Source organism: Carassius gibelio, chromosome B6 (genome assembly GCF_023724105.1).
Source record: "Carassius gibelio isolate Cgi1373 ecotype wild population from Czech Republic chromosome B6, carGib1.2-hapl.c, whole genome shotgun sequence".
Classification (NCBI taxonomy): Eukaryota; Metazoa; Chordata; class Actinopteri; order Cypriniformes; family Cyprinidae; genus Carassius; species Carassius gibelio.
The window spans coordinates 17,202,792-17,222,780 of NC_068401.1; the positions used below are offsets into that span (position 1 = coordinate 17,202,792).

Below are 19,989 nucleotides of genomic sequence, written 5' to 3' on the forward strand. Positions count from 1 at the left end.
ACTAATGTAATGTTTTCAAACACTTAATTGCATGTTAATTGCAATTAAATGTATTGAAAATTAAAATATTTTATTATCGATGTATATTAAAGGTGCTGTGTGTAATTTCATATGTGTTCACATGTTTGTTTCTCAGAAGAAGAACAAAACAATTGTCCATAAAGTTAATCGACTTGGCAAAAGCGCATTCTGCGCATTCTGCGCATTCCGGCCACTTGGCATTTACCCAATAATATTTCAATAGCCTGGGTTGCCAGTTTGCAGAAAACACAGCATACTAAAGTAATGGAAGTGAGCAAACGAACTGGTTCGCAGATTCTACCCAATCTAAAAAGCCTCAAGCATACTAAAACTCAGATAAATCAACGCATCAGTTTACAGTGTAAGGTTCATCGCCCTCCAATGTCAGTTGCGCTTGTTTGTGTTGCATGCACTCAGTCTGACAAGCTGTGAGAACATTCAGTCTGAGGAGGAGGGGGCGGGATAAACAATATTTAGAATTTAGACAGCAGTATATTCCAATCACACTGTCATTGTTTTAGACTGCATCTTTAAATGCAGTTAGCTAAACTTTAGAGTTAATATGTATATTGGGTTATTGCACATTTGTTATGATTATATTTATCTCTTAAAAGTGATCTTTGATATTTATTCATGTCTTAAAATGGCTTAAATCTATCTCTACACCCTTAGCTCAATGAGTATACGTGGATTTGTGAATATGCAAATTAGTCTACGCAGGCACCTGCACTGACCTGCACTACTTTCACTCAGTTGGCAAAAGTAAATGCTATAGTAGACTGCAGAACTCAGCACAAAAAAAATAAAATAAAAATAATAATATGAATAATATAAACATTCTGACTGGCCATTGCTTTCAAGAAATGCTTTACGAAAAAGTCATGCGACTTTGATTGGCTATGCTACTCAACCCTGAAAAAACATGTTGTAAATAGAAAGCTTTGACCAGATATGAAAAGGCCTGCCCCACATGTTGGATTGGTTAAATATGTGTGATGTTGGAGGGGCTGTTTCAAACTGTGTTTTTGGGACAGATTTTGGTACAGCGCAGTTTTAGAGGGAATATTCTCTTCAGTGGTGTTGACTGATTAATTTGCACATGGTTGGTCTGTAAGCAAATAAAAAAATCTACAGATATACATGTAAACAACAGCAAAATAAATAAATAAATCATTTTCACACTTTAATAACACAGTTCAGTTAAAATTATAATCAAGTAGTCGACTTTACATATGCTTTATTATGCCAGCCCACATATCTAATAAGTGAACTGACAAAAGATTATTAAAACACACACATTTGTCAAAAGATAATAATTGGAATAATTTAAATTTTAATGTTTTTAAAATAAGTCTAATGTTCATCGAGACTGCATTTATTTAATCAATAATAAAAACAGTAAGGTTTTAAAATATTGATTATTAATTAATAACTATTCTTAATAACTATTTGAAATATTAACTATTTAAAATAGCTGTTTTCTATTTAAACAAAAGTTAAAATGTAATTTCCACTTTATACATTTATACAACTCCATTTCCTCAACTCAGCGTCACATGATCCTTGAAAAATAATTATAATATGCTGATTTGCTGCTCAAGAAACAAAAGCATGTGACTGTACATATACTGCAAATTAATTCACATTACCTTATTATACAGGGGTCAATTGGCTCTTTCAAAGCACTTTACTTGTACATACTCATCTGGCTGTCAGCAGTTGGCTAATGACTATATTTAAACACTTAGCATATTATCCATCTTAATTTTATTGCTGATTATACTTATGCAGTCGTTGTTAGGTAGCATCAGGGTAACATTGTTAATGGCTCATCACATAAAGAAATAGCATGTGCAGCATATATTTTAAATGTGGTTACAACTGAAAATACTGTATTAGAAGTGTAAAGACAGGCTCATATACTGTATGCTCAAATGTTGCCTACATTCTCTCTGATTTGGCCTTTTCTACTGCAGTGATTTTATTTCCCCTTGGACAATTTCTAATCAGATGAGACTGTGTTTGGGTGTCTGCCAAGGTGTTGTTATTGAAAAATGAACTTGTGCTTGTGTTACATTTAGGAATTGATATTCCATCTGATGAAAAATAACAACACTGGGACTACTGCAAAGAAAGACAAATGGATTGGCAATTAGAGTGTCCGTCCTTGTTCTTATCTGTATGCCGTGTTCTTTCATCCAAATAAACTTAATTGTGGTGCAATACTCTACTACAAACATGATAACGAATGGATCTATGTGTAAGTTCAATTGAAGTAAATTCTTTTAAATGTATTTGGAGTTTTAAGAGGTTTTAGAGGTGGACCTTCAATGACCAAGCCTATGCTTACAAGGAAAAATGCCATAAAATCGTGTTAGCAAGTAACCTTGGGCAGAACCAAGGATCAAAGGATAAACTGTCTTCCTATCTATTTGGCTTGGCTGAAGGCCATCTTGAAATAAGCAGCAATTTGTATTGATGTATTGAGGCATGTAAACAGCATTTTCCTGACCAACTCTCTTTCTAGAACAATTGGTCTGATCCTATTGCAAAATATTATTGTTATTAGAAATTTTCACTTTAATTTTTCACTTATTTCACTTCTGAATGATTTAAATCTATGGGTTATCCCATGTTGCTTTATTTTCCAATTGTTATAGGCACCAGCGAATTGTAGTTACATTAGATGGTAATTACAGCTTGTCTACATCAGGAAACAAGTGCTGCCCAGTTCTGTCTTGGGCCTCATTTCTTTTTACAATGTGTAGTATATTAAGAGTGTTCATCTAGCTGTAAGAAACTTTAAATTGCATTATAAATAACTTTTTGCTGACTTTGCTTGAAGGCATGTTTTATAGGCATATAGCTACTACAGCAGCGAAAGCTTCAGAGACAGTTTGTTATAGACTCTCTGCCTCATTACTAGTGACAGTTACCGATCGGCACTAAAATGTGAGTTGGTGTCTTCTGTCACTCTGCAATTATGTCACAGCTTATAAAGCACTATTTTGAAAAGGCTGTATTTTTAACAGCACATTTGAATAAGAACCTGTTGAACCTTCCTCTCAGATTCAATATATTTTACAAATTGCAATATTGTATGTATAATTAGCAATCTTATGTGATGTAATACCCCTAAATTAAAAGTATTAAATAATAATTTAGCTTATGCAAAGATTAAAACTGCTGTGATTGAGGTACCTTATTAACCATCAGGGGCAGCTGTGACCTAATGGTTAGAGACTTGGACTAGTTACACGAAAGGTCGCCGGTTCGAGTCTTGGTGCTGGCAGGAGTTGTAGGTAGGGGTGGGTGAATGAACAGCGCTCACTTCCATCCTCAATACCCATGGCTGAAGTGCCCTTGAGCAAGGCACTGAACCCCCAGTTGGTCCCTGGGCACTGGATATATAGCTGCCCACTACTCTCGGTGTGTGTTCACTTCTCACTGCTGTGTGTGTGCACTTAGATGGGTTAAATGCAGAGGACTGATTCTGAGTATGGGTTACCATACTTAGCAAATGTCACGACTTTCACTTTCAGAATCATTTAGCTCATCCTTTGGCCTTACAATAAAACAATGGCAACAGATGTTGTTCTTGTAGTTCAAAGAGCAGAGCATGTTTATAGCAACACCAAGGTTTGATATCCAGGGAATGCTTGCACTGAAAAATGTTAACCTTAAATGCTATTTAAATTGCTTTGAAATAAATCATGCCAAATGCAGGTCAGCTGTTAGTTTTAATGCAATGTAATCCAATCCAATGCAATGCATATATATATATATATATATATATATATATATATATATATATATATATATATATATATAAAATAAAATATAAGTAAAATTAGATATCTCTTTTTTTTAACATTGTAATTATTATTGGTTCAATTTTTTCTGTTCAGTTTTTATTTACAGTTCAGATTTAACTAGAAGTGTTCAGTACAATTTACAATAAAAAAAAAAATAAAAATAAATAACTGTCAGCTGTGGTTGCCAGAAATTCATCATAAATGTATAATGTGTCATATGAAGACAAAAAGCTGTTGGGGTAACACATATGAGAATAAAATAACGCAACAAAATAGATTCATACGACATGCAACAAAATAATAGTAATAATGCAACAAAACTCCTTCATGTAAAATTTTATAATTTATGACAGGGAATTAACTTTTTTACTGTCAGTTATACATTAACTCATAGTTTGCCTGCAAAAATACAAATTTGACAGTACTTTACATGAATATGAATTTGCATATGAGGTGGTGTTAATAACAGACTAACAGACAGTATTAATGAATTAGATGGCCCAGTGAATTAGATGGCCCAGTCTAGCAGGTACTGTGCAATATCTTTGCCCTTTTTTCAGCACATATACAAAGTGCCCTCCCTTGAGAAGATTTGATTGACAGATGAGGTTAGAGGGTCATCTGTTTCAACAATTTTTAGATCAGCTTACATCTGGATCTCTCTGAAACTTAAGCTGAAAGAGGTTTGTTGAGGTCATGTGTAACTGAGTAAAAACACACTCCACTTCTCTGATGGTATGTTACGCTCTTGTATATTTCCCTGGTGATTTCTGGATTCTCCCAGACCAGTGAAGAATTCATTCTGCATGGGCTGCTTTTTTAAACACTTTATTAAATCACTAATATCTAATGTTCCTATTACAGTAATCATCTTCCTCAGATATTTTCTGTCATCATGCATCTACTATGGTGTGGTGTAATTAAAGTACTTGTCCAGGTTAAATACAAGTTAAGCTTGTAAGAAAGCAAAAATGAATCAGCATTATGTTACAAGTGCTGTACAAGTTACTTGACATGTATTGAGAAAGAAATGTTCATTTAAAGCCACAGTGGAACACATGACTCATACAAAGTAATGTTAAATATTTTCTCTTTGAAGTATTGTGTTATGTAGTGAGTTTTCTTTCTAACATCCGTTTGGCATCTTACTATGGGAACACCTCAGGCGTGATAGACCAATTACACCACGTCTGTCAAACTGATGGACCAATCGCTGCAGCAATCAGAGAGTCCCGCCTCCCTGGTATATAATACACTGAAGCCCACTGCTGCATCATTCTTGCTTTCTTTCCCATGAAGATTGTGTAAGCTGTACTCAACTGATGCATTATTGGATTTACTGTTCAACAACTTATGGACGAAGCCGGCTGGTGACATTGGAAACGCAGTAACTCTTATATTGCTGTTTGCTAGGTATTTTTTTCTTTTGGCGAGTGGCGAGTCCACATCAAGGCGAGTTCTTCTATTCCCCGGAATGAACAGCCTGTTTACAGTCAAATAGGATTAATTTTTATATTGGATACAGGGAAAGAGGAGTTTATTTTGGAGAAAATAACTCTGCATACCACTGCTGTGGGACGTAAACCTACACATCATGGTGAGAGTTTACCTAACAAAGAGGGTCAAGAGAGTTATGACTACAGCTAGTACGACAGGGTATTTGGATTTTGGCTAAGGATTCACATCCTCTTTGTATAGCTTTTTTAGGGTCTAAATCCCTGTTCAAGCTGCTGTATCTAACCCAGAGGGCTGCTCTATTTGTTCTGGTTTTCCTTTAAAATCTGTGAAAGTGAAAGGAGACTGAAGGTGGCAATAGCAGGAAACCAGGACCCATGCTTCTGCTCTCAGTCTCAGCCCATCGAGGAGACAGCTAAGCAGACACAAGAACCTAGTACCTGGGGTGATATTGTGGATGTTCAGACTTCTGATCTGCCCCCTCTTTGGTGATGCCCTTGTGGGTGTGACAGGAGAGGATGACAATGATGATGTGGAATTATTTTTTAGATGTTGATGAAGAAGATGAAGAAGATGCCATCCTCCCTTCTAGCTCAACACGTCCACCAAGTAACCAGAGTGGGGACCTCCCCTCTTCCCCTGCTGTGGAGGTAGATTCAATGGAAGTTTGCTGCAGAGCTGCTGCCAAACTGTCCAACAACAGGCACTCTCAGTAGATGGGTAAAGGGGCAGAGAATCTACGATGGCAAGAGGTGGCATAACATCTTGCACCAGTTAGACAGTTCATCCCAGCTGTCCTGGCATGTATGGCAGAGATGAAAAGAAACTGGGACAAACCTTTTTCCCAGCATGTGCCCATCAAGGGTAGTGCACATCTTGACATTCAGAAAATGGGGGAGCTGGGGGAACGAGATGCTGCGTCGTAGAATGCTTTGCAAGTGTCTACTTCTGTTCCATTACCAGATCCTGCTCGGGGCCCACCAGAACTGGATTCTGTGGCCTCTCACTACAGTGTGCTGGACCCACTGAGACATATTTGGCAGTAGTTATCACACTGCCAAATAGTCTACTAAGGGAATCAGCCTCTCAAGACTGATCTCTGGTATCATCAGAGCATTTAGCTAGGTGCCCTAAAGTGGCACAAAGGAGACGGCCGAACTAGCTGCTCTGGAAACCTCCCAGGAGGTCGCGACCCTCTTAACACTGCTATGTTTTTGGGCTGTAACTGAGAGAAGCACACGCCGTAGCAAGACCGCTGTGCCCTGTAACACCGGCAGGGTTGACGGAGACGGCACCATGTAATGTGGTGTACCCTGCTCTTCCCCAGAGGGGCCTGCCCTTCCGAGGCCCTGAGCCACAGCATCAGGACTCTCGTAGCTGAAGTCTCCTATAAACTATGGTCCTCAGACCGATGGCGTCTACTAGGAAGACTAGACCAGAGCCTGCTCGGGGCAGGACCCCATGAAGCACACTTGGCAGGGGCTCCCACACCTCCATGTGACCTCATAAGGGAACCAGTCTCGCCTAGAGCCACTAGCTTGGTGCCCTGAAGCAGCGGAGTGGCAGAGGATGACCGTACTAGCTGCTCTTGAGACCTCCGTAGAGGTAGCAAACCTCTTAGCACTGCTACGTTTCTGGGCGGTATCTGAGAGAAGCGCTCGCTGGAGACCGCTGCAACCTGAAACACCAGCATGGTTGTCAAATCGATCTCCTGAGGGCACTGAGGAGAGACGGGCGCCATGTAATGCTGTGTACACAGATCTTCCCCAGAGGGAGCTGGCCCTCAAAAAGTCCTAGGTCTTAGGCGTCAGGACCTTATGACGAAGGCTATCCAGCAAAAATGATGGTCAGCAGAACCGCTTTCCACTAGAAGCCTTTGGCCTGTGAGCGCCACTCTGACTCTAGCATCTGCTGAGTACAAAAAGTGACACCCCCGTCACAAGGGGCTGGAACACGGTAGGGTTGGAACTGCTCTGCCCAGCAGCCCCTGACTACCTCAGGGTAGTAAACACCTGTTCTCACTCGAGAAATTACATCCCAAGAGCCCCTGTACATCTAACTTCTCATAAGCTGCGTTTCCATGGACCCCTCTAATCATTTCGGAATAGGACTAGAAGCACAATCAGAATAAAAATGTCACATGTAAACACATCAATCGGATTAAATCGGCTCGATCCAACTAAAATTTCGATCGGATTGTAAGGGGTGGTTTATCCTTTTGTAATCCGAGCGAGAGGACATGTAAACACTTGATCAGATTGAAAACCGAAACTGTAAAGTACTGTGCATGCGCAGTGATGTATAAATAGCGTAATGACATATGACATGCGTAACGAGGTGTTCTTCCTGGTGAATAAAGTGTCATAAATAAGTGTCCTGTTATTATAAATCTCCCCTTTCACTCAGTGTATGTGAAGTAGAACATGACCACGTCCCACCAGTCCTCATTTAAGACTCTCATCAACATACGACTAGTTTTGAGTGCAGGAAGAGGCACTTTTACTACTTTTTTTTTTGATAAAGTAAATTTAAACAGCACAACAGTTCATGTGCTGGTCGTCACCTAATTAGGACCCGAAATAGATCAATATAATGTGTGCTTTTTAACAGCAGCGGGAAACTCTGTATATTCATGCAGTGTGCGCATGTCAAAAGAGTAAGTCTGATCAGAAGCTTGTGACATGTAAGCGCGCACATCAATCTGATCATTTCATTTACCGTTCATGTAAACACTACGTTCGGATTCGTCAATCAGAATGAATTAATTCCAATGGAAGCAAAAAGTGTCCATGTAAACGCACCTATAGTCAGATAAATATTTCATTTTATTCCTCAGAATTAAATGTAGTCAACAACCAGACGACTAAACACGGTCTGGTGTAGCAAAATTCACATCAAACACAGGGAACATGGGTAGAGATAGGACGAGCCGTCTCCAACCCGTTCGCCAGATCATGTGCAATTCTCGAGATCGCGGTCGCTGCCATACATCAGCAGCAGGGCAACCGCAAAATTGCATGCACGGATGCACTCCTCGGAGCCTGCTTGGCAAGAGTGGAGCACTCAACAGGGAGAAAAGCACAATCAGCCCCCCCGAGAGCCAACTGCACGAGCTCCACCCCTCATTAAAGCGCCTCATTATAATATCAGGCATAATATGCTTGTGATAACTGATACTTGTGTAACTGCAACTGGCGAGCTCATCGACGGATCAGCTCTCGAGGGAGATGACCGCTGCAATCCGAGCATTTTGCTTTACTCTCAGAAGGCTAATTTACTACCTCCACCTGTACTTCAGGCCCACTCTACGAGAGGAATGGGTGCTTCCTGGGCACTGTTCAAGGGAGTTTCTATTTAAGACATTTGTTCTGAGCCAAGTTGGGCATCACCACACACATTTGTTAGATATTATAGTTTGGATTTGAAAGAATCTCTGGCTCATTCAGTGCTTGAAGTGGGAGCAGTGCCTGGTTTGTAATATACTTCATTCAGGTCATTCACACATATGTTTAGAATTCAGTAAACACCTTTGTGATTGTGTTCACTGAATTGTATTATTAAGTGTAAGCTTTTTGCTCAAGCATTAAAGGCAATGATCACTTATTTGTATCCTTCCTTTATGTGTTGCATCTGTTCCTACAGCATATCTGCAATATGGGAGTGGTCTATATTCCATAGTGAAATACCGAATTTATGCTCATACATGAAAATCCCTCACCTTTCGGCGAATTGAAACCAAAATAGGTGACCTACATGAATCGTGTAGATGGGAGGGGGGTGTTCATATTCAGTGAACTGCGAACAGGTGTGCGTTCCAGAAGGAAGCGCGAGATTCAGTGAACTGTGAACAGGTGCGCATTCCAGAAGGAAGCGCGAGATTCAGTGAACTGCGATTCAGTGAACTGCGAACTGGCACCTGCCAGAAGGAAGCGCGAGATTCAGTGAACTGCGAACAGGTGTGCGTGCCAGAAGGAAGCGCGAGATTCAGTGAACTGCAATTCAGTGAACTGCGAACAGGTGTGCGTGCCAGAAGGAAGCGCGAGAATCAGTGAACTGCGATTCAGTGAACTGCGAACAGGTGTGCGTGCCAGAAGGAAGCGCGAGATTCAGTGAACTTGAAGTTGAACTCAAAGGAAATAAAGACCACCACAGCTGTGCAGTTGAGACAGAAGCCCACCAGCGGGGCGCAGAAAACCACCACAGCCGTGCGGTCGAGACATAAGCCCACCAGGGCAGCGCAGAAGACCACCACAGCTGTGCTGTTGAGACAGAAGCCAACCAGGGGGGCGCAGAAGACCACCACAGCCGTGCGGTCGAGACATAAGCCCACCAGGGCAGCGCAGAAGACCACCACAGCTGTGCTGTTGAGACAGAAGCCAACCAGGGGGGCGCAGAAGACCACCACAGCCGTGCGGTCGGGACAGGAGCCCACCAGGTCGGCACCAAAGACCACCACAGTGGGATCGATGGCACAGGAGAGCAAGTCTGGTTAGGCAAGTCTGAAATAGAGAACATGAACAGGTTAAGGGTGGCCTCCGTGGCCCTGAGGAGATGGAAGATGGTCTCCATAGCCATGACAGGGCAGGCGGTGAGTTCCTGGATGGCCTCTGTTGCCACGACAGGATAATTCGAGCGCTCAGAGAGTTCAGCTGAGACGTGACAAGGCTCTGGAAGTTCAGCAGAGATGTGGAGAGGCTCTGGTAGTTCAGCAGAGACGTGGAGAAGCTCTGGTAATTCAGCAGAGACGTGGAGAAGCTTTGGTAGTTCAGCAGAGACGTGGAGAAGCTCTAATAGTTCAGCAGAAATGTGGAGAGGCTCTGGTAGTTCAGCAGAGACGTGGAGAGACTCTGGTAGTTCAATAGAGACGTGGAGTGACTCTGGTAGATCCGTGGTGTTTTGACTGTATTGAGAAAGATCACAGGTGACTTGGCTCTGCTCATGAAGACCAACGGTGAATTGACTTTGCTCATGAAGATCATTGGTGACTTGAATTTGCCTTATGAAGATCATTGGTGACTTGACTTTGCTCATGAAGATCAATGGTGACTTGATTTTGCCCATGAAGAACACTGGTGACTTGACTTTGCCCATGAAGATTAATGGTGAATTGACTTTGCCCATGAAGATCAACGGTGACTTGACTTGACTCCTGAGGTCTAACTGTGGTAGTGCTTTTCTCATGAGTGTTAATGGTGACTTGACCTGACTCTGGAGTATAAACGGTGACTTGACCTGACTCTGGAGTGTAAACGGTGACTTAACCCGACTCTGGAGTGTAAACAGTGACCTGACCCGACTCTGGAGGGTCAACAGGAACCTGACTCGACTCTGGAGGGTCAACGGGAACCTGACTCGAATCTGGAGGGTCAACGGGAACCTGACTTGACTCTGGAGGGTCAACGGGAACCTGACTCGACTCTAGAGGGTCACCTGTGGCTGTCATCTTGTGCAGAGGCGCTGAGCCGGTGGCCATCTTATGCCATGGCTCTGGTCCAGCGGCCATCTTGTGCAGTGGTGCTGGGCCAGCAGCCAACTTGTGCTGTGGTGCTGGGCAGGCGGCCATCTTGCGCAGTGACGCTGGGCTGGCGACCATCTTATGCTGTGGCGCTGGGCTGGTGGCCATATTGTGCAGTGGTGCTGGGCTGGCGACCACATTGCGCAGTGACGCTGGGCTGGCGGTCCTCCTGTCTGTAGACCCCGGTCTAGAGTCGGCCATGCCACCTGGAGAGACAGTGACCCTGAGAGCGATGTTGCAGGTACAGTATGAACCCCCAAAAATCAAAGACCTCCAGCTCATTCATTTCACTCTCTGGCACAGGATTGTCCAAAAATACATTAAAAAAGTATTTCATGGCTGCATTATTATATCCCAACCCCATCGCCAAGGTCCAAAACTCTTATGCCACACCACCCACCTCATTCCCCCTTTGATGGAGGGTGGTTAATTTAAGGAATCTTCTCCTCCGCTCCTCCATGCTGGCTGGGGAATGGACACAAAATCCCACACCGCTGGATCTGATCAGATGGAGTCCTTCTGTAACGAGCGGACACAGGAGATGAGAGATCCAAGAGCAGTGTGTTTATTGGGTAATCCAAAAATCAGAATCCAAACAAGCAGGGGGTCAAAACTATGAAATCAGTCAGGAACAAAACAAACATGAAACAAGAAACTAGAAGTAGAAATCACAGGGGAATGCGAGGAAACTGGGTGACGGAAAATAAGGACAGAAAACAGACCGGTTTATTATACTCCAGTAGTCGATTGTTTCCAACAGCGCCAACTAGTGGTTGAAGTAGTCAATAACTTGACTACTCGACTAGTCTATGCAAGCCCTAATATATACGTATAGTGTTGACTTTATAATGTCATATCCCACCCTAAGTAATGTTAGGCTATTGGATTTAAGTTGGTATTTAAAGGTTACATTAATGTAAATTTCTGTATTCTCTCTTGTCATGTCGATGGAAATTTGAAGTTGTCCCCGACACTTCGGTTATTGTTGTTTTACAAAATTTGCAATCCGCAGAGTGCTTCTTTTTTTCTGGATGTCTTGTAAATAAATTCCTTGTGATTTTCATAAGCAAAATCAATTATCGCTGACTTCGATAAACATGGTATTTTCCATGCAGTGCAGATGTGTGGTGCTAAAGTTGGGAATTTGTATTTTCCATATAAACCTAACATTACTGCTGGAGTCCAGTCTGGAGCTGAGAAGGCAGGAAACATACTTTATTTTCAATTATCATTATATTTTTATGCTCTTGTTACACATGACAGAGTCTTGACGATGCTCTGTCAAAATGTCCAAAATATAATTCCAAGACAAGTGTATCACAAGTGTGTGACAAGTAATTGTTAATTCATAATTGAACTCAAGTCCAAGTCCAAATTTGAGTACCCCAACTCTAATAAATGCATTCATTCATTAATTTACGTACTTCATAATATAGAATCGTAATATTAAAACTGAACCTTCTGGTGAACTTATCTCTATATGCAGGTTTTTACAAACATTTTGAATGCTTGAACAACACCTCTGCAAACTCATGCTCCTCTACCTACATTAGAATCAAGTACCTAACTTTAAAATAAAATGGAATTCTGTCCATATTCAAAAGAACTGCATTTTTCCACAAAGACATTCAAGCTGTGGGCTGGTCTTAGTGTTTGTGTAAAAGTGTGAAATGTGCGTGTTTGCATGTGTGTGTCAGTGAGGGCCAAGTTTAATTAAGGCTCTCACAAGCTCACAGTTCCCCTCTTCAATCTGCTCCAGCTGGCCCTCAATTGAGACTCTGTCGAGTGAAGCCTGCTGTGAGTGTGTGATAGAGAGCGAATCAGAGAGTGAGAGAGAAACCACTTCCATCCTACCACTTGAAACATGATATTTCATTGGATTGCTAAAGAAAACCAATATTTATCCAGAAATAGTTATTTTGATGGTGTCTTTCATACAGTAATCATCAGGCTATGTAACAGTATTCATACTGAATGTAGAATCTAATATAGGAACAGTCTGGAAGCATAGAGTTTTTCGTGTTATTTAGTTTTTTATAAAGAACCTAAATATTCACTATCGTCCAAAGGATTGGAAACAGATTTTTATTAATAATATATATATGTATATATATATATTTTTTTTAATTCAGCAAGGATACACTAAATGAATAAAAACTTAAAGCAAAGACACTAACAAAAAAATTATTTTTTAAATAAATACTGTTCTTTTGTATTTCATGTGCAAAAATATTTTGCAGCACATTTTTAAAATTGATATTGATAAGAAATACAAAGTTAGCACATTATAATGATTTCTGAAAGATCATGTGAGACTGAAGATTAGTAATGGCTGCTGAAAATAGAGTTTTGCCATTAAAATAATAAATTAAATTAGAAAACTACTTTTCACAATACTACTGTATTTTTAAACAAATAAATGCAGCCTTGGTGATTTAATTGTTATTAAATGTGTAAATAGCAACCTATTTTGACATGTTTATATGTATAATGTCAGCCAGAAGTCCTGTTTGAATGGTAATTGTTTCTAATGTTGACTTCTGTAAAAAAAAAAAAAAAATGATTTTGGATAAATATTAAAAATAGATTATGTCCCCATGAGAAATATAGGAATTGTATTTGCAATTTTTCTTTAAAATTTACACCAAAAGTTTGCCATAAAATATACATTGGTCCTCCGATTTAAAAATTATGATGTAGAAAAAGTAGCATAAAAGTGACATCAATAGAGTTTGTTGAAGTTCAAAAGGATTGTGTATGTTGACGTCCTGCAGTATTAGTTTTGAATCACACTGTGGTATCAAACGTCCACTTCTAATTGAAGTGAAATATCATAGCATGCCAGCAGTCATCAAGGAAACCAAAGGGAAGTTAGAATGATGGAGCAGTAATATATGAAATTATAGTCTACATGTTTCAAATACTACTTAGTGTCTACTTATCCTGATACACTAGATACAACATATGGAAAACAAGATTGATCTTCTGAAGTCAGAGAACATTGTGTACTTTTAAGTCACAATTTTCCCTCCGCTCTCCATTCAGACCAATGCAAAAATGGCATTCAGAAATGAAATACTGAAATCACCAAGAGCCTACTCCAAGAAGCTGCACTTTACAGTGATTTTAGAACAGCTAAGGAACATTGCTAGGCATGATGCAGAGTGGAGTACAGTACATTTAAAAATGTTAATGTTACAGAATTACCTTACTGCAAATGTATGAAATATAAATTAACTTCATTTTTATCTTATCAAGTTTTAAGTTTTAGCGACTTGAAAAACTATGTATAAAATTCTAGTTACTAGTTTAATAAAATTATTATTTCTTTCCATCCATTGTAGGGTTCCATCACTCCCTCCCTTCCTCGCCATACATTGCAGAGCCTGAAGGTCACAGTTTACCACCCTCAGGGACGTTATCATCAGAATTCTTGAATCAGGGAGGTTCTTCAAAGATCCTCCTGTTAATCTGCAATGTTGCTGGGTCTGGCCAACAAGTTACAAGGTAACCAAAGCACTACATTTCAAACAAATGTTACAGGTCAGTTTTTCCTAACCTTTTTGCCAACTGAACACCAAATTGTTTACCAGAGATTTAGAGAAATGTTCAGAAGAACACTTTTAGGGACAGAAGCCAGAGCAGTGAATTCTTTACATGCTGTTTAAAATTCAGTGGTAATTTTTATGTTGCCTGTAAGATATTGTGTTATGGACCCTGTTAATTTATTTTATGATGCTTACATTACAAAAATTACTCTATTCTCCTTTAAAACACCCTCACAGATTGAAACTTTTGCTGCAAATGCTGAATCAGTATGATTTAAGATTCTGTTTGTAGGCAGTTAAAACAATAGTATTATACTACTGATAAACATTCATACACTTATGCCATTATATTTCACCTTATTTTAATGAAGGAGGTGTAGATAACTTCTTTACTTTAGCCAAAGTGTACTTAACATCTTTTTCAAATTAATACTTTTATCCAGAGAGGATGCCTGAAATTGATTAAAGATGACCATCTGATATATTAGAAGCAGTACTTTTTCAAATTAATAATATTCTTTAAAAAAGAAATGTAATCAAACAATGTGTCAAGGTTAACATAAAATGTATTAAGCAGCACAACTGTGAAAATAATCAGAAATGTTTTTCAAGTTCCAAACCAGCAGATGTCTAATGAATCATGTGACTTTGAGGGCTGTAGAAAACAGTTAATTTAAATTGGAATAATATTTCACAACTGTACTTTTTACATCAAATAAATGCAGCCTTGGTAAGCATAAGATTTATTCAAAAACACAACAAAACTTTGCTGACCCCAAAACTTGAACGGCAGCTAAATACTGTATATAATAAAATGAATGATTTAGCTTTATATTTTATGCGTTATATGTGTAGGGATATATTTAGATTTTGAATGGTTTGTTTTACCCATTTAAGAATATACATAATAAATGCAGTAAAAAGTGAGTACAGTCAAGTATGGTGACCCATACTCGGAATTCGTGCTCTACATTTAACCCATCCAAAGTGCACTCACACAGCAGTGAACACACACCCAGAGCAGTGGGCAGCCATTTATGCTGCGGTGTCCGGGGAGTAATTGGGGGTTCGGTGCCTTGCTCAAGAGTACCTCAGTCGTGGTATTGAGAACACGTCTTGGTTAAGTATAGTAACCATCGTTCCCTGAAGGAGGGAACAGAAATGCCACGTCAGCGACAGACGAAAATGGGATTTCGCTTCGATAGACCAGTCTACTTAGAGTGTAAACAAAACGAGCCTATGAACATTGACATGCAATTATTGCATTCAGCTGCCGCTAATTACAGCGTGAGTATAAATAGGCAGCAGGTGCAATGCATACCAGGTTTTCGCTGAGCAGCCAAGCAGGAGACCCGGCAGCTCAGAGGTGGTACAGCACCAGGGAGTCAGCCAGCCCAAACTCTAGGTATAAATCGTTGACCGAAATGCATGCAAGTCCCCTACCCTTTTGATGGAGGCCAGTGCAAGCAGGAGCAGAGTTTTCAATTAAAGAAACTTCAGCTCAACTGCTGTAGTGATTTAAGTACTAGAGTCAGGTCCTGAGAGTGTATAGAGGCGGTACGGGAAGGATTTAACCTCCTGGCCCCTCTAAGGAACCTGATGATGAGGTCATGCTTACCCAAAGACTTCCCATTCACGGGGTCATGGTACACAGCAATAGCGGCAACCTGGACTTTGAGGGTGGAGGGAGACAGCCTTCGCTCAAGCCCATGCTGCAGAAAAGAAAAGCACGACCGCAATTGGGCATCTTCGGGGGTCTTCTCGGCGAGAAGAACACCACTCGATGAACACCACTCGATGAACAGGTTCCACTTCAAGGCGTAAGGGTGTCTCGTAGACGGTTCTCTTGCCGAAGTGTAATACACCTCAGCGTGCTCGACGCCCAGACACGTGAGGCAGCAATCTTGACCATCAACCATTGCCAGTTAACGACCACACCCAGAAACGCACGGGTGAAATAGCATCCTTATAAGGATGATCCGTCATCTTTACAAAGACGCACCCGTGAAGCTCTTTTAGTGAAATTTGCACTTTAGGAAATGCTCTTTTAGTTCTGAGGAGCACAGGGGAATTGGCCGCTTGCAACACTACAGGGGATAGTACAGCCTGATGTGCGCAATCCACTCGACACATGAATGACCACAGCTGAAGCACCGTCTCGCCAACACACAAAGCTTCCGAGAGCATGCTGAGGTCATAGTTCACAGCAGACACCGTTGAGCAGAACGATACTAACGCTTGGCTCCTAAGCAAAAAGCTGGTATGCATTGCACCTGCTGCCTTCTTATACTCACACTGTAATCAGTGGCAGCCGGATTCAGTAATTGGCTCGTTTAGTTTACACTAGAAGTAGATTAGTCTATCGTAGCAATATCCCATTTTTGTCAGTCACCGACGTAGCTTCGATAGTGACCGACTGAAAGGAAACTGTACATTCACCCCCCCCCCCATTCATTCACCAGTTACAAAAAAGCTAATTGATGTAATGTTGCAGCATTCAGTGCTTTGCTGTAGTTACAAGAGCCAGATCAAGATGCACAGAGAAATTAATTAATACAACTCAGATAAGTCAGCTCTGTCAGAATCAGTAATCCAAGTAAGTAAATTGCAAAGATCATCTTGCATGCTCCACCTACAGCTGCACTGATTGCCTGGACTCTAGGGAGTGCTACATCTGGCACAGTCTTCATCACTATCCTCCAGCTGTCAATCAGAACTGCACACATTCTCGCTCCCTCAGCCATGGCCACAGAGCTACGGGTGGAAACAGATGACGGGTATTCCCCTGAAACACTTACAAATGTCAAGATGACATTTTAGGGCCTAAAGAAAAGGGAGTGAATGAGAAAGAAAGTGTTTGTTTACTGCACCTTAATGGCAGATCCATGCAGCCTCTGGCCCACATTTGATATGGGAAGTTGTCTCACGGATTCAACATTTGCAACAAAAGTTATAAGAGCTGTACCAGGTTTAAATTTTCGCACTTTCAAAACATTGCACTGTTTGCCTGAGTATTCTGATGTGTGTACTTCTAATTCAACCAATGTTGTCAGGGAGGTCTTACTGTAATATCTGATTTCTGGGAAACTATTTTGCAGAGTGCTTGGGAAATCATATTTATTTGTGTGGTGCAGTAGTCTTGCATGATTAAGAAAAGTGGTGAGTTAACATTGGCAAAAACATTGTTAGAGACTATGTTACCAAGTATTGAAAATATATACAAAGAGAGAGTGTTAAATAAGGCAAATCATATAGTGAGTGATAAGAGGCACTAGCCTATAAAAATGAGACTTGAGTCCAAGTCACTAACTAGGCAAAGTCATAATTATAAAGTTTTGACAATTTACGTACCTAACTGTTGACATTATGCTATGAATTAATAAGCATTTATTGATAAGAACTATTTAATGTCTTTTCATTTACAGTAGCATGAACCATGAGTAGTTGAACAACTCAAGTATTTTTTAAATAAGAAATCAACTAGCAGAAATCAGTAGTCGTGCAACCCCTAATACATTTACATATATATATATTTTTAAATATGCATCAAATGGTTAGATAATCTTAGTCCAGATGGATGGATGAAAGGAATCATGCTGTCACTCATTTTGATGTTCTCTTTTTCTCTCCAGGTTTGGGCCTCCAATCCTGATGAGAGTAGAAAGGACTCTGTCTTGGGATCATCTGCAACAGAGTGTCTGCAATAAGCTTTACTTATTTCAGAAAAATACAATCATGAAGGTGAGTGTGAGCTGAACATAAATTACTACTCTCAGATTTCGGTGTTAGCCGCATATGCTGTGGTTAGAGTTAAATTAATTATAGGATACCAAATCTCTATATTATGACAGAAGCCCCTCAGTAATTATGACACCTCTCTCCCTGCAAGCTTAAATATGCACATGTGAGAAGGATAATCATAGAGACTCATGAGTTCAAAAGGCGATGAAGATGAAGAGAAAGAGAGACGGTATAGATTATTTTTCACTCTTATTAAATACACACTTGTTGGAGTTACTGACTGAATATGAACAAATGTGCTTATTATCAGTCATTTTCATTTAGATACATGCTGAAAAACATGCTGTAAGTTCAAATGTACAGGAATGTATGTCACTATTTAGTGTAAATGTATCCGTTTTCCCAAAAAGAGAGATTAGTTTAACTTTAAAATTGGCTAAGTCAACTTATTTTTACTTTCAGTATGAAACCTGATGGATTGTATAGGAGCCTTTCGCTGCACAACAAACTAAATGTGTTTTAGAAAATTAATGAGAGAGAAAGACACAAGAGATCTTACAATGTCTCCTAATTGGTTCAGTACAACAGATTGGCCAGTACTGCAGAGAGCAGAGTTGTATTGTTGTAATGTCTTCACTCTGTAATAAATTAAAGTACCAATATAAACTCACCTTCTCAAACAAAAGACTGCTGCCGTTTTCATCTGTTCATTGGTTCCCATTAAATCTTTAATTTATCACTCTATACGCTTGAGTACAGCTCCATTTTGCTCTATTTCTGCTTTAATTGCATCTTTACAGCCTGATGTTCCTCTCTTCCTCGGTTCCACTATATAACTCATGCAGCTGTCATTCCCAGAGAAAGAATTAAACAAATGCCTTTTCAAAACTCTTAATGCAATAACTTTGTTAATGCAAAGAATGTGATCTTATCGGGAAACTGATATCATTATTTTCAGTTGTGCTAGAAATTTTATGAATCAAGATACTGAAATGTTTTCACTCATGTGAAAAAGTTGTCAGTTGTCAAAAATTTAAGTATACATGTTTATTAACATATAATAAAGGGGGGGGGGGGGTAAAAATTGTGTTTAGCAGGCCCTGGTCTATTCAAACATAAACCTGAAGGTTAAAGGGTTAGTTCACCCAAAAATCATAATTCTGTCATTAAGATATTCTCATGTTGCTTTATATTCTTTCGTTCATCTTTGAAACACAAATTAAGTTACTTTTAATTAAACCTGAGAGGTTTCTGTCCCTCCATTGAAAGTACATTCCACAGAAAGTTGATTAAGAGATAATAAAAGTGATACATATGAATCAAGCTGTTCAGTTAATCTTCTAAAGAGGCTTGGTTGTGTTATATGGCAAACATATTTAATTCAGGCTCTTATTCACATATAAACATTGATCAACACAAATAAACATTTCTTGGTCATAGACATTTTTGTGGACATCCAGAAAATCATTGTTGATGCATCCCAGGCTGGAAAAGGTTCAATGGTTAATATACCCAGCTCTGGCAATGAGAAAGAAGAATATTGCTACTCATCTAAAGTTTGCCAAGGACCACGTGGGTGAGCCAGAAGACTACTAGAACAATGTCTTGTGGACAGATGAGGTTTAAAAATAGGCTTTGGTTTAAATGAGAAGCATTACATTTGGGGGAAACCAAACAGTGCACTCAATAATATGAGCTTCATCCCAAATATAAAGCATGTTGGTTGCACTATTATTGTTTGAAGCTGATTTACTGTCTCTGTACTAGGCTTGGCATCACTGATGGAACGATGACCCCCATGTTTTCTACAGGGTATTTCAGTCCTTGAACTGAAGCTCAACAGAAAAAGGGTCCTCCATTACTTCAGTCATTGTCAAATGATTATTCAAAATTC

The 19,989-nt window shown here is 39.9% G+C and overlaps 1 protein-coding gene across 1 annotated transcript in view; it reads left to right on the plus strand.

Moving 5' to 3' along the window:
• usp43a (ubiquitin specific peptidase 43a) overlaps window positions 1-19,989 on the plus strand; it is a 135,770-nt gene that overhangs the window by 92,045 nt on the left and 23,736 nt on the right. Inside the window, exons 7-8 of the mRNA XM_052558337.1 lie at window positions 14,151-14,313; window positions 17,987-18,095. Of these exons, the coding sequence (XP_052414297.1) occupies window positions 14,151-14,313; window positions 17,987-18,095 (272 nt within the window). The remainder of the gene's footprint in view (window positions 1-14,150; window positions 14,314-17,986; window positions 18,096-19,989) is intronic.